The 15,534-nt window shown below is 37.9% G+C and overlaps 1 protein-coding gene across 1 annotated transcript in view; it reads left to right on the forward strand.

The window, feature by feature from the left end:
• The window catches only part of fwd (phosphatidylinositol 4-kinase beta fwd), a 115,631-nt gene that overhangs the window by 30,174 nt on the left and 69,923 nt on the right, over positions 1 to 15,534 (forward strand). The window contains exon 6 of the mRNA XM_075359288.1: positions 11,095 to 11,212. Coding sequence (XP_075215403.1) covers positions 11,095 to 11,212 — 118 coding nt within the window. The remainder of the gene's footprint in view (positions 1 to 11,094; positions 11,213 to 15,534) is intronic.

Raw genomic sequence — 15,534 nt, forward strand, 5'->3', positions numbered from 1 at the left:
TGCGCACTCGCGCCGCAACCAGTCCTGATCCAGGCCCCTTAGGTTATAGCGACCCGAATTTGGAGCTCTTAGATCGTCTCCGTAAACGATCTCATAAATTATAAGGCTATGATCGCTCACGCTGTCCTCGGCCAGACAGTCCAACAACTTGTACTTCATAGCAAGTCGCCCGTCTCCAAAGTGACGTCATATATCTTTCCCCCAGTTCGGCAGAGAAAGTTGGCGGTTGTTCTGTGTCGTTAATCAAGTAGAAGTTCCGGGCTTCAACGAGCTGTTCTAGACCAGCGCCTCTGGGGTCAGTGAGTGGTGAAGCCCAGGCGGGAGGCTTGGCGTTAGCGTCCAGAGCAACCAGCACTTTGATGCCCGGGAGACCGTCTAGAATCCTACCCAAATTCGCCAGCAAGTCATCGATACTCCATCCAAGCTGGAAGTATCCCGACACCAGTACGACATCGAGCGTACCCCTCGTGATTCGCACGATGGTGAATTGTTCATCAGACCAATGAGGCATCCAGAACACCCACGAATCTGAGCCAACCACTATCACGAAGCGGCCGTCCCCTTCGTGAATGAATAACGTCCACTCCGTGGAACCCGACCACCCTATCCCCGACCGCGTACGGCTCCTGGACCAAGAGGACCTCGAGGTTGTACTCCTCAAAGAGCCTCATGGTATCACTGGTGGCCGCCCGGGAATGATGCAGATTTAACTGCCCCAGGCTCAAGCGTTCGACATGGTGGAGTCCGTCCTCAAAGGCTTCCCCCAATTCAGGCGTCGCCATAAGCTGCTTCTTTACAACTTTCGCCCGAGCAATCTAATATGCCCTACACTGCATACCCTTGACCCGGTGTCCAGCATCGCTGCCTTTCACCAAGGTACAGGCGCAGACTTGACTGTCCTGTGCCCAGAAGAGCACAGTAACCATACATCTCCGACTGCGCTCTGCAGCGGAGAGAGGTTTGACCAAAGCCCTGACACTTGATGCATCGGGCGAATTCTATATGATCGACAACCTACATGAGGTTCACCCGAAAAACAGACGTTCACCGGCCATTAAGACCTGCCGGATCTTAGGCGAGGTCTCTAAAACCCAGTGACTTTTTAGGGCTTTCTTCTTCCCCAGCTGCCGAACCACCTTGGTTTCCCTAAGGAAGTCCTCGACGGCCATATCCAAAGTAGGATTTTTGACCGTGCACGGCCCTGAGGATTTCGGGCTCTTCTACCCTTATCACCCTTGGCATATATACAAATATCTCGGCCAGCAACTGAGCCTTTAGCCCGTTCTTCTGCAGAACGTCGGCCTCCAGCAGCTGCTTCGCCTGCCGCTCACTAACAACTTCCAAGATCACTCCATGGTCCCTTGTTTTTGTGACCTGGAAGACTTGGATCCTTTCTCTCCGCGAGTTCAGAACCTTTTTAAGGGTTAGCTTTGTCGCTACCGACGAAGTACCCGGACCAGGTTTAAGCGGAACTACCTTAACAGTAGCCCGCTTAATTAGGCCGCCGATGCCTGAACTGGCGGCAGTGGACCAACCCGCTTAGGCGCAGGCATGGCAGCAACTGAGGCGAAAGAGACAGGCTTCCTAATTTTCTCTTCCACCCGTTGAATAGATTTCTGGAGTTCGCCCAGAGCCTCACCCGTTTGAAACCACGAACTCACTCCACAACGTGGTCGACCTTCCCTGACATCCCAACCCCGAAGAGGAAGACACCAGCCTAGTGACGTTCCGGTCGCTACACCACCCCCCGCCGTTCTATGCCCCGTTGGGCTTTAACGGGAGTCGTCTATCGCCCTCTGACTTTTTACATCCCATAGTAATAATCCTGGCGTCGTCGGGATGCCTCGGTAGACATTTGCATCGGTGATTTTATAACTCAGCTTATTGCCTTCGCTGTAGGCCTCGTCCGGACATCTTGAATGAATGCCCTACATCGTCTCCCTCTGAACTAGCTAACCGAGCTCGCGGAAGCGCGAACCCCGCGAGACCTTCCTTGACGGTCGCGAAACTACTGAATCTATTACAAGGTGGACGCCTTGGAGTCGCTCGCATTTTAATGCCAGACGCTTTTTTTTCCTGTTTAGTCTCCGGAAATTACCATTCAGATAATAGTTAAGTGGATGAATGAGGATGATACGAGGGTAAGTCAGTTATTATCCACAACATCCACAATTAAGTTATATTTTTGTTTATGTTGGTAGTATTGCTGTGTTGCGTAGATAACGCATGCGTTGCTTAATTGTTATGTCTGCAGATTTGATGCTGCTAGGCTAGTTCCATTATCGCTGCCCTGACGTTACCATGGCTGCTCCGCTTTCTGTTTGCACTAAAGAAGAGCAATGTTCAATGATCCGTTTTTTGTGATCGGAAGGTGTATCAGGGGCCGAAATTTATCGAAGACTTTCGGTGACATTGTGTTGCCGCAACGGAGTGTCTACGAATGGATTGAAAAATTCAAAAATGATCGCACAAGTGTTACGCACGACGAAGGAGCCGGAAGACCGTTTACCGCCACAAAAGAGGAAAACATTGACCGTGCACGTGACGTTGTTTTCTTAGACAGACGAGTAATTATTAATGAAGTGGCACATCGTCTGCAAATTAGTCACGGTTCTGTTTACGAAATCATCCACAACAGACTTGGGTTTCATAAAGTCTGTGCTAGATGGGTCCCAAAACAACTCACACAGTTGCATAAACAAACGCGCTTGGACATCTGCCAAAAATATTTGGATCGCTACAGTAACAAACGGGACATCTTCTTAGACAGAATCATCACTGATGACTAAATATGGATCCATCATTACGAGCCAGAGAATAAATGGCAGAGTATGGAGTGGAAACATCCAAATTTGTCCTGCAAAAAATGTTCAAGGCCCAACCATCCGCAGGAAAACTGATGTTTACGGTTTTTTGGCACTTACAAGGTCCAGTACTGAAACATTATGAGGAAAGGGGCGCGACAATAAACAGTGCGCGTTACAGTGAGATGCTTACTGCCAAGCTGAAGCCTGCAATTTGTAGCAAATGCCGAGGACTGCTGTCGAAAGGTATTGTGTTGTTGCACGACAATGCCTGTCCACATAATGCTGAAACACTCCAGAAACTCAACTTTGAAGTACTGGTTCATCCTCCATATAGTCCTGATCTTGCACCTTCTGATTACCACTTGATTGGTCCTCTCAAAGAGTCATTAAGGGGCCTTCGCTTTACCTTGTACGAAACAGTGAAAGAAGCGGTGAATTCCTGGCTCACAGCTCAACCAAAAACCTTCTTTTATGAGGGCATCAGGAAGCTTGTGGAATGATGGACCAAATGCAGTGAAGTGCAAGAGGACTATGTTGAAAATTGATGTTAATGTAAGTTTCCTATTTGTATTGCAATAAAATTTATAACTACATTGCAGATAATAATTGACTTACCCTCGTATGTGTTAGTGTAAATGAAGTGTGTATTCTTGTACAGTTTCAGTTCGACCATTCGTGAGATGTGTGGTTATTTGAAACCCAACCACCAAAGAACACCGGCATCCACAATCTAGTATTCAAATCCATGTAAAAACAACTGACTTCAAAACAACTAGGACTTCAATGCTGGAACTTTCGACTTTCAAATCAGCTAAATTGAGAAGACGCGTTCACCACTAGACCAACCCAGTGAGTTTTAATGCCAGACCTGCAACCATGAAATTACTCTCGCTTAAAAAGGAGTCTACCATCTGCCGAAACTCCAGTGCCACAGAGACTCTTTCTTAGAGGAGACTTTGGATCATTTGGACCGCATCTCCACGATCCGTCCGATGCAGTTGAATCCAGAGTTCGCGTGCCTCATAGCAGGCTTTACCCCGGGGACCTCCCACACCAAGCCGATCACATCGTCGAATCCTACTTTCACTGACTTCATGGGGAGCCACCCTTCGGCCTTGGCTCTCCCACCACTAGTGCACACTCCCTGCACGGTTCTAGCCGCAGCCTTCCCCGCAGAGCTCGTAGCGGAGGTTTCAGCAGGATTTTTAGTGCAATCCACCGGTGCACTTGGGTGCAGTACTGCCTTTGTGGAGACCTCCTGATCAGAGGGTCATGGTCTCGGTGGAGACCTACCAAGTGACCTTCTCGGCAGGAAGGGGTCGCTGGCAACCAGGTCCTTAGCTATGCCAACAAGATCCTCTTAGCAATCTCCACCGGATTGCTCCATAGCGTCTGAAAAACAAAAACACCGACTGTAGTGCCAGGTACTACAGTAACATCCCAACCCTGATGGGGAAGACACCGGCCTAGTGACATTCCGGTCGCCACACCACCCCCATTCCTTGCCCTGTTGGGCTTTAACGGGAGTCGTCTATCGCCCTCTGACTTTTTACATGTCATAGTAATAAGCCTGGCCTCGTTGGTTTGCACCGATGTAAATGCCTTGGTAGACATTTGCATCGGTGATTTAATAACTCAGCGTATTGCCTTCCCTGTAGGCCTCATCCGGACATATTGAGTGTTCTACATCGTTCCCTCCGAACTAGCTAACCGAGCTTGCGGAAGCGTGAACCCTTTGTCTCTCTCTCTCTCTTTTTCCTGTTGAGCCTTCGGTAACTACCGTTTAGATAATTTAATAACTCAGCGTATTGCCTTCCCTGTAGGCCTCATCCGGACATATTGAGTGTTCTACATCGTTCCCTCCGAACTAGCTAACCGAGCTTGCGGAAGCGTGAACCCTGTGTCTCTCTCTCTCTCTTTTTCCTGTTGAGCCTTCGGTAACTACCGTTTAGATAATTCTTCAGAGGCTGAATGAGGGTTGATATGTATGAGTTAAATGAAGTGTAGTCTTGTACATTCTCAGTTCGACCATTCCTGAGATGTGTGGTTAATTGAAACCCAACCACCAAAGAACACTGGTATCCACGATCTAGTATTCAAATCCGTGTAAAAATAACTGGCTTTACTAGGACTTGAACGCTGGTACTCTCTACTTCCAAATCAGCTGATTTGGGAAGACGCGTTCACCACTAGACCAACCCGGTGGGTGTGAACCCTGTGCCTAGTTCTACTTAACCTACTTATTATGAGCCAATTCTGTGAATGTCTCATAATTCAAGGCAAAATAACAATATACCACCAAATGTGTTGATCGCAACAACAAAATTCGGTCCTAGTTCCTTTAGTAAACTCAACATAAACTTTAATAAATCCCAGACTTTGGTTATATTATGAACTCTGATCTGTTTCACTACGGAGAGGAAGACTCCCACTCCCACTCGGCTCCATCGCAGAGTCCCATGTGACATTCACCACTAAAACTATCGCCGAGATGCCGCTACACCTCACTGCTGCATGCATCCCATACCCATCAGCAGTGCAGTCACCGTTCTGCCAACAGCTTTAACAAACATTGACCCCTCACACTACAGTAAGTCTGAACGTACCTATCACCTAACACAAGGCAAGGTGAGCATCTAGCAGTGAACTATCCTGAGCAAGGCCACCTGTTCTCACGTAGCCTCACTCAAAATATCAAAAGCTAAAAGCCCCTAGATCAGACCACTGGCAAGTTTGGAGCAAAAATCGCATCCTGAACCTGCCAGAGGATCAAAAAGATTGTTGGCCTCACAAACCTAAGAACAGGGGCACGATGCAACACAAAGGAAATGTCCATACTTACCCAACAGTGGCACTCCTGCAACACACTATGCAGCTGTGTAGCCTAAACTCCACAGCAACGCAGGTTGTCTGACAGCCACTGATTGTTGTCAACCCTGATGATGTGAACGTAGGAACATTGCACTTGAAGCAAATCGCTACTGGTAGCAGTAAACACAAATTATACAGCACGGGGCCAGAGGTCTAGAAGCGATTGAATGTGGTATAAGTATCTACCACCTCTAACATAGGTTGTCGCATCACACACACGTTTTGCAATAAAGTGTATGGCGAACATTACAGAAGTTGCAATTATACCCATTCCATACAACACATGTAAAAGAGTTATTACTACCTGATTCTTGATAAAAGGATAAAATTCTGTTGCTAGCTAATTAGAAAATGTGAATATCAGTCCAATTTCCCAAGTGACTTACTGATGAATTACTGATTACTGATGAATCCTGTTTTTCAAGAAATGGCATTATCAAAACACTAACACTTGGGCAGAGGAAAATCCCCATGAGACTGCTACAAGTCATTTCCAATGCACCTTTTCATTTAATGTGTGTTGTAGTCTTTGTGATAATCTCATAGGCTCTTTTTTCTTACTGCCAAGACTCAATGGAAGCGGTAATTGCATTTTTCGCAAAGAAATTTGATGGAGCTCTTGGAAGATTTTCTGCAGTAGGTAGAGTGCAACCTGTGTTACTATATCGACTTTATTAACCATATCAAGGACGCACTTCATGCAAAGTGGCAAAACAACTGAATTGCCACAGTCAACAAAATACGTCGCTATATCAAAGATACTATGTTGCTATGGGATTCTTCGCCAAAGGGAAGTGGTCTCTGCTGATTGCGGATAGGACATACAAGAGCTACTCACGGGTACTTGATGTCAGCAGAAAATGTACCGGTATACATGCGATGCAAGTGCTGCTTGATTGGATGCCAAATCCTTATGGATTGCATACATTAGGCAGTCTTGCGTCGTAAATTTAAATTGCCCAGGAATTTTCGTCACATCCTGGGCAATAATAAAGAAGTTTTTGACTTCTCCAAAGTATTTGTGTTTTACATACTTTTTAATAGTGTTCTTGAAATTTTTGTTTTTTTGTATGGTAGTTGTATATTTTTGTATTTAACATTTTAGTTAAGTCTTTTATTTTGTCTTTGTTTTTAGTATTTTAGTTTGAGTTTTAATTTTGTTTTTAAATTACATTTTTATTTTGTTGTCTTGCTAGATTTTATTTTTATATTTCACTTTTTTTTTCCGGGCGATGATAACACAAAAAGTTTTTTTCACCCAAAAAAAAAGTAGAGTGCAGATGTGATTTTTCAATAATGATGGTACTCCTGCTCACTACTGTCATAATGTGATGAATCATTTAAATAACACATTTAGTAAGCAATGGATTGGTTGAAATGAACCAGTATAATGCCCACCTCAAGTCTCCCTATCTCACATCAGCAGACGTTTTCCGTTAAGGTTGGATGAAGTCGTTAGTCTGTTCCACTCCTATTGGCACATAAGAAGAAGAATTGTATAATAGAAGCTGGAGCTACTATTTGGAATAATAATGATACTATTAAATGTGTCCAGATAGTGTAGATTCACCAAGCTGAACTATGCATTGAACAGAATGACGGCCACATTAAGCAACTGCTTTGAAGAATTGTTTGCAGCTTGTATCAAGTAACCTTTTGATAGTTAATAATTTTTAGAAAAAACCAAAAAGTATGTAATTTTATTCTTTATTAATCTATTTTTTATTAATTTTTTTCTGTTATTGATTAGTTTTCTGTTTGTTTATATTTACTTTGTTATTCAAACATTGATGAAAATTTTTTCTCCATAAAATCCTATCATTTTTTCGATCCTATTTGTGTGTTTTGTTTTTTGATAAAGTTGAACTTCTCAAATTTGTGTTTAATATTATTAGACGTTATTTACATCAAGTTTCTCAGAATTAAATTATCCACAAAGTTAACAGAAATTTTTGTTGGGTTGTTGGTAAATTAAAGTGTACTTTCCGACAAAACTTTTTCATGTTTTACCAGGTTTTTCATAAAAATTAATTGAGATAGAGGTCTGGGACCATTTTTATTCAATTTCTTAGATCAAAAGCCATAAGGAAGCATCAAATTTATGCCTGAATTTGTATTCCAAGAATTTTAGTACAGTTTAATTTCACTGGGAGTAGAAAGCAGGGCTAAACCTTAGCGAGTTGAAACTTGGTAACGAATCATTTTCTCACATATGTTTATATGAAGTGTTTTTCTTATTTTTGACTATAGAATTGTTTCCCAAGAGATTGCCATGTAATTTGGAGTCACTGAACTGTAGTAAAAATGTAAACAAAACTTGGTTTTAAAAAAAAAAAATTTTATTTTATTCCAACATTATTGAACTTAATTTTACATATAAGAATTTTGAAAAATAAAGCATGAATGAGTGAATAAGATTATCTACATTGCCTAAAAATACTTATTAAATAAAATTTAGCTTTTACTCTTATTTTTGCTTTTACTTTTCACAACTTGGTATGTTGTGTTGTAGAATTCAAATTGAGTATATCTGAGTTGTTAGTGGAGTTTCAACTTTTGGATTAATTTTTATCAACAATTTTAAAGAAATAAGTGTTCTGAAAATATGCTTCTTAAGAGAATTTATGTCATTTCACCTAGTTAAGTATATTATTGTCTTTATATTTAACAATAGCATTGCTAAATAGTTCTGTATATATGTAGTTTGAATGAATTAGGAGTCTCAGCTTTACCTGATTAGCATATCAGTTGTAACTTTTTGAACAGCTATCAACTAGTAAACAGAGACTTCAGATGGGTCCATAAGTAGAGTTCCCTCCTACAAACCACACAGATATAAGGACATACTGCTTGCTTGTCTCATTATTCCCACAGCTTCTTGCTAAAATTCATGTAATGCTTACAAATGATAAAGGAAAGAAGTTGCTTACTAATACGAGAAATAGATGATTTTTCTTAAGAAGGATCATGGTTCAAAACAAATCTAATCAAAGTAATGTTTCAAAACTCCTCCAAATTGTGTTGTATAACTTTCCTAAACAATAATTACAGAACATCTCAGTATCTTTTTCTTAGAAGGTATGTAGAGGCCCAGTGCTTACTTGATTAAGCACTTCAGATATTAGGAATGTTATGCAGTCACTAGACTAAAAATAGAATCTGTGAGGTGGTCATGTAGGAAGCCCCTGTACCAGATACTACAAATCAGCTGGTTCTTTAGATTCTAGCATTCTCAGAATTGGAGAATGTTATCTCCTGCTTGTAAGAAACTAGCAGGAACGTAAGAACTTCTTAATGTGTGGGACTTAATAGATTCTTTTGAATTCCTGATTAACTTAAGTAACCTTTGTAACTCCAGAACTGTTTGGCCTTATTTACATTATTTATCTGAAATAAATTAATCAAGTTTTTCCCTGAAGTTTAACTGAATGTTCTTTTCTTTATTGATTTGTACTTTCTATTAATACCATAAAGGCAGTGGTTATTAGAATGTTTTGGTGGGAATATATAAGTTTTTAATAATGAGACAAACATAGCATTGAAATGTTTCAAAGCAAAACTAAAGACTCAAAATATGTTGTCATCTTACTGCAGAAAAATTAATCTGACCATCCCAAGTGAAATTAGCATCATATAAATTACCTGAACATCTTACAGTGGAGATAGTAGAAATATTATTTATTTATTAATTTTCAAAGCAATCACAAGCTTTTGCCCAATTGCAGTTACCTTATAATGAATTTTGGATTGTTTGAAAAGTGGCAAGTCTGATTGGGATTCAAATCTAGAACCTTTGGGTTGAAAGGCGAGGTGCTAACCACTCCATTGCAGGGATCTGCAGAGTGGCAACTATTATTGGGAATATTATAATTGCTATTGGGAATTCTATACTGATTAGCAATGTTATGTCTAGCTGAGAAACGCATTTCAATTTTTTTTATACATCCACTGAATGATTTTTGCATTCCTATTCTGATTTTTCTGATCCATTTTGGTCATTATTTTAGAACATGGACCTAATGGTATCATCTGAGAGACTATATGGGATTTCAGGAGAAGTAGAAAATTGGCTTTGTATTTGATAGGCTCCTCAGCTTTTAATTTGCTTACTTTCAATCCTTGGATAGGAACAACATTACAAGGTGCAATGTGGCACCATAGTTTAAGTGGCAGTTAATATAACCTTGGGTGGCAGTTGATATAATTCCCTTGATGCCCATTTTAGGAAGAAGTAATGGACAGGAAAAGAAAAGGGTAATCTCAGTCACGAAGAAGGTAACAGTAAAACTTCCATTAATGAGCCTCCCAATTATAGACAATTCTAAACAACAGAGTTTTACTTATTGAAATAGTATTTCTTAATAAAATACTCCAAACAAAAGAGGAGAAACATGTTAATAAAAGTTATTTGTATGTTTAATCTTATGCATGTTATATATATATATATTGTACTGAAATCAACTGACTACATTTCTTGTTCATGTATTAAGTTACTGAGCATATTTTGGGGAACTGTCATTTTTTTATCTGAAGAAGACCCAGAATGAAACTGCATTTACTGCATGAGACACATGCACTTATCTTAGTTATTAGCTTATTCAACCAGATGTACACCCATTAAAACAACTGGTTTTATGTGCAATACAAGCCAAAATATTTTGATCTCGTTTAATATTAAAATATTTTTATAAAGCTGTTGTTTTAAAGGAAACGATTTCTGGTGCAGTAAATAATATCAATGGTAAGTGCAATGTATTAGTCGTTAGCAGCCTAGATTGCATTGTAGAGGCAAAACGTTTGTTAACATTGATAGAGATCTGTTCAATTTCATGTCAGATTAATAAATACAGTATACAGATTAGTAAACAGATTAGTATACAGATTAGTAAATACAGTATTAATAAGAGTACATCTCTTATAAACAGATTTTGTTATTCAAAATAAAATAATGTAGTTGGAGCTAATATTTGTGTGAAACAATGATAAAGGAATAGCTTTGCTGCATTATGTTGTACTTTACAAAAGTTGTAAATACTGTCTTGGCTGCTAGCTAGTTCATAATATTAATCTATTTGCAGAATATATTGAAGCTTTTATGATAAAAGGTAGTGAAACACAAAATTTCTCACGAACTATAATGTTTTTCTTAAGTCTTCCTTCTGAATTACAGATACCTCCACACAGTGGACATATTTTCTGTCCCAATAGTTTGTGTTGCTTAGAGGTTTTTCTTTATAACATTTTATTTAGTAACAAATAAGTTTAAATGATTAAACTACTATACCTTCTCCATTTTTAACTAATTGATTGCCCTAAACATGATCCAGGAAAAAAATATAATCACGTAATTGATTGATTATTTTATTTTTTGAAAGAATTTTATTATATTTATATTAAAATTTACATGTTTTTTCAGGTAATAAGGTATTCAGTTTTGCTGATTCTGAGGTAGATTATTATTTGCCTCAGTTAATTAACATGTATATACAAATGCATGATGTTGCAGAAGTCATCCATCCTTACCTAGTTAATAGGTATGTACTATTAGAACACATACAGGAAAGTTGGTTGGTTTATTTACACTAGCATGCAAATTAATCCGAACACAAGAAATTTTTAGTTTATTTCTATGTTGTGACTATACTTCTTGAACCTACCTATTCTTTAAGTTGTCTACGTAATGTGAGGTTATTTAGCAATTTTCATATTATCAATAGTGTTTCATGAAAATTTTATTTCTTTTTTTTTATTACAAAATCATATTTTTGTATTTTTTGTTCTGTGTGAGTTGAATATATATGTGTGTATATATATATATATATATGTATATATGTATAAAACAATGGATTTATCTCCAAGGAAGTGTTTGAAAATTGTTTTTCTTTCACAGCATACCAGTTTGACACAACAACAAATAGTTTCTGAGTGTGATGTTGGAATAGGGACACTGAACACTACTTTAAAGCAATTGAAAGAAACTGGTTCCTTTTCATTTCAAAGGAAAGACAAATGTGGCCGTAAAAGAAAAGATACTCTAACACAGAATCAGTTATTAGAGAAAAAAGTAAACGTTATCCAAAATTTTCTTCTACTGACTAATCTGAAATTAGCAGCTAGTGGAACAGATTTACACGTGATAGCTATTAGACACCAACATCTTACAGCTGGACGGAAAACTCATTAGTCAGCAAAATGTAGCTTTTAACACCAGCAATGTGCATAAAATAGCTCGTGGGCCAACGCACATGCTAACTGGACCAAAGAATATTGGAAAATGTTTTCCAATGAGTCACACTTTTATGTTCAGGGGCAAAGGGTTCCATATGTTAGAAAGGTATCAGATGAAAATACAGCACCAGCTCATATCTAACAATCAGTTAGTCCCTAGAAAAAAGGTATTTTGGGGTTTTTCACATTTGAAGGCCCTTGTTCTCTACTTCCAATAGATGATATGTTGAAAAGTGATAGATATATCAAGATTCTGAAAGAAAGGGTTGTAACACAACTTCAAAACCAATTCACACAAGGTAAAGTAGTGTTCCAATAAGATTTGACGCCATACCGTAATACCAAAAAAGTTGAAAAATTTTTCAAAGAATGAAACATTAAAGTGATCCCGTGGCCAGGCAACTCCCCAGACTTAAACGCAATTAAAAATCTTTGGTTAAAAAACTATTCTGAAAGATTAATTGTACCTCATTAAAGATATAATATATGTATATGGTTTCATGATAAAGTAAAAAAAAGTGTACACTTGAATTGATGCTAAATCATGTACGTAAAGTGAATAAGAATGAAAGAGGAGATATTAAGTACTAGATATTCACAGATTGTACAGGTATGATTTTTTTTCTAAATAAAGTTATGTTTTATTAAATAACTTTTGTGTTCAGATTAATTTACACACTACTGTAGATGAAAAATTACAATAATTATATCTATTCTTGAAATTATAAAAATTACTCTTAAGTTGTCGTTTTTATATTGAGACTTTAGTTTTATTGCAAAATGTCATCTGTTGTAAACAAAATAATCACTACAGAAGTAGTTTATCAAATTTCAAAATTAGTTACTTAACTTATTCGTTAGTTACTATAGACTTTAAGTGATATAAGTTAATTCTAGTAAAATTCTAGTAAGTAATTCTAAGTTAATTCTCCTTTTCTAGAATTAACTTAAAGTAAGTTAATAACAAACTTAAAGTAATTGAATAACAAATTTTTTAAACTTATGTTATATTCTTTAAACTTCTTATATGAGAGTAATTCCAAATTTTCTCCCAGTTGGCTGTTGAAAATAAACTAGTTACCATAGCAAGACAGAGCCACCAATAATTCACAGTAGCCACCAATAATGTCATACATTGTTATCTCATCTTTTGTCCAATATTATCTCATACTTTCACTTCTGTCCATTCACTTTAGTGTTGGTAAAGCACCATTTAATGAATGGAACCTGTTATTACTTCTGCCAAATATGAGATGTAATAGAAGACAGCATCACCAAAGATCTATTAATGATTGTTATTTAATTATGGTGATAATATTACAAACTATATTGCTGTGAAAGATAGTTCATTTAGTAAGCCAAAAAACTAATAGACTGCAGTGTTTTCAGATCACAAGGATATTTTTCTAATAGAATTCATTGAACCTAGGATAACAGTAACGTTAGAAGTTTTATTGTAACATCAGAAATGCTAAAGGAACTTCAAAAGTAACTCTGAAGCAGATGGCATAGAATACTCATAAAGAATTTAGTTCTATATGACAAATCACATGAGTTGTACATTGTCATACAGAAGATTTACTGTTATGGTATATGGACTCCTTCAAAATTTACTAGAATAATCTGCTTTTTTTGAGCAGTTCAAGAAGGAGAATTTTTATTAATTCCTGTAGCCTGGACATTGTTACCACCAAGAGTAATGGTAGTCACTCAGCAGAGACCATTTCTGCACTAACGAGAGTATGGCAGACTATTGTTTCACATTGTGATCAGTGAAGAGCTTAATGGATGGGGTTAATTATTGGATGGTATTCTGATGCCATAATTCTTTAACATGAGCCTCAAAAAGGTGTTATGACACACTTAGTGTCTAATGATGTTAACAACTATTTAGTGATATGCCATATATATTAGGTAATTTTTGCATATTTTGAGCATTGTTTTCAAGTTTTTCTTTAAAAAATTTAAAACATTCACTTTTGATATTGATACATTCACTTGAATTGATTGCTAATTAGAAAAGCCATATAACACAATTCTGGGGTAGAAGTGTTTAGCATTTTTAAAAATTACATTAACTCCTGCATGAATTTAATTTAAATTTTAATAAAACACAATTAGATTGCAACTTGAGAACAGAATAAAAGTGGTAGCACTTTGCCACAAAATCGATTTAATCACAGGATTAACACTCAATACTGCTGAAAAATTACAAACTTGTTTTTCATTCTGATCATTAAGGATCACTTTTACATAGTTTGGACTTCTTCTTTTCTCAACAAGTCTTCATTCTTTTTGTCAGTTGTTTTCTTTTCTTCCATCCATCTGTTCAGGTGTGTACCCTTCTTTTTTCTTTCTGGAAACTTAGGTTTTTGTGTCAGTTTTCTAAATTCGTTTCTGTCTTCAATCAAATCTTTAGAGATGTTCAGCATTTTTAAAATCTTTTTCTGTTTCTTTTAAGCAATGTGGTCTTTGTGGTTTTGTTTTTTTTTCAATCTGTTGTTAATTCTATATAAATGTTTATAAAATCATGATCATCTTTTTCAGACTAAAGTCTCAATCTTTTCTGTTGTAAATTTCTTTTTTACTTTTCAATTTGTAAATTCCATCTTCATATTTTTATCCATATATTTTTCTTTGAATTCTTTTCTCTATTTTTGTTAATTCTTGTTAACATTCTGCACCATATGCAAATTCTGGTAAGACCACAGTTTTATATTGCTTTTACAAGGGTAAGTCAATTATTATCTGCAATTTAGTTATATTTTTGTTTATGTTGATAGTACTGTTGTGTTGCGTAGATGACGCATGCGTGGTTTAATTGTTATGTATGCAGGTTTGATGCTGCTAGATTAGTTCCATTATCGCTGCCCTGTCGTTAACCATGGCTGCTCTGCTTTCTGTTTGCACTAAAGAAGAGCAACGTTCAGTGATCCGTTTTTTGTGGTCAGAAGGTGTATCAGGGGCCGAAATTCATCGAAGACTTTCAGTACAGTACGGGAACAGTGTGTTGCCGCAACAGAGTGTCTACGAATGGATTGAAAAATTCAAAAATGGTCGCACAAGTGTTACGCACGACGAAGGAGCCGGACGACCATTTACCGCCGCAAATGAGGAAAACATTGACCGTGCACGTTTTCTTAGACAGACAAGTAACTATTGATGAAGCGGCACATTGTCTGCAAATTAGTCGCGGTTCTGTTTACGAAATCATCCACAGCAGACGTGGGTTTCATAAAGTCTGTGCTAGATGGGTCCCAAAACAACTCACACAGTTGCATAAACAAACGCGCTTGGACATCTGCCAAAAACATTTGGATCGCTACAGTAACAAACGGGACATCTTCTTAAGACAGAATCATCACTGGTGACGAAACATGGATCCTTTATTACGAGCTGGGGAGTAAATTGCAGACTATGGAGTGGAAACACCCAAAATCGCCCTGCAAAAAAAGTGGACCCAACCATCCACAGGAAAACTGATGCTTAACGGGTTTTTGGATCTCACAAGGCCCAGTACTGTTACATTATGAGGAAAGGGGATGACAATACACAGAGCGCGTTTCAGTGAGATGCTTACGGCCAACCTGAAGCCTGCAATTCGAAACAAATGCTGAGGACTGCTGTC

Source organism: Lycorma delicatula, chromosome 1, assembly GCF_047948215.1.
Source record: "Lycorma delicatula isolate Av1 chromosome 1, ASM4794821v1, whole genome shotgun sequence".
Taxonomy (NCBI): Eukaryota; Metazoa; Arthropoda; class Insecta; order Hemiptera; family Fulgoridae; genus Lycorma; species Lycorma delicatula.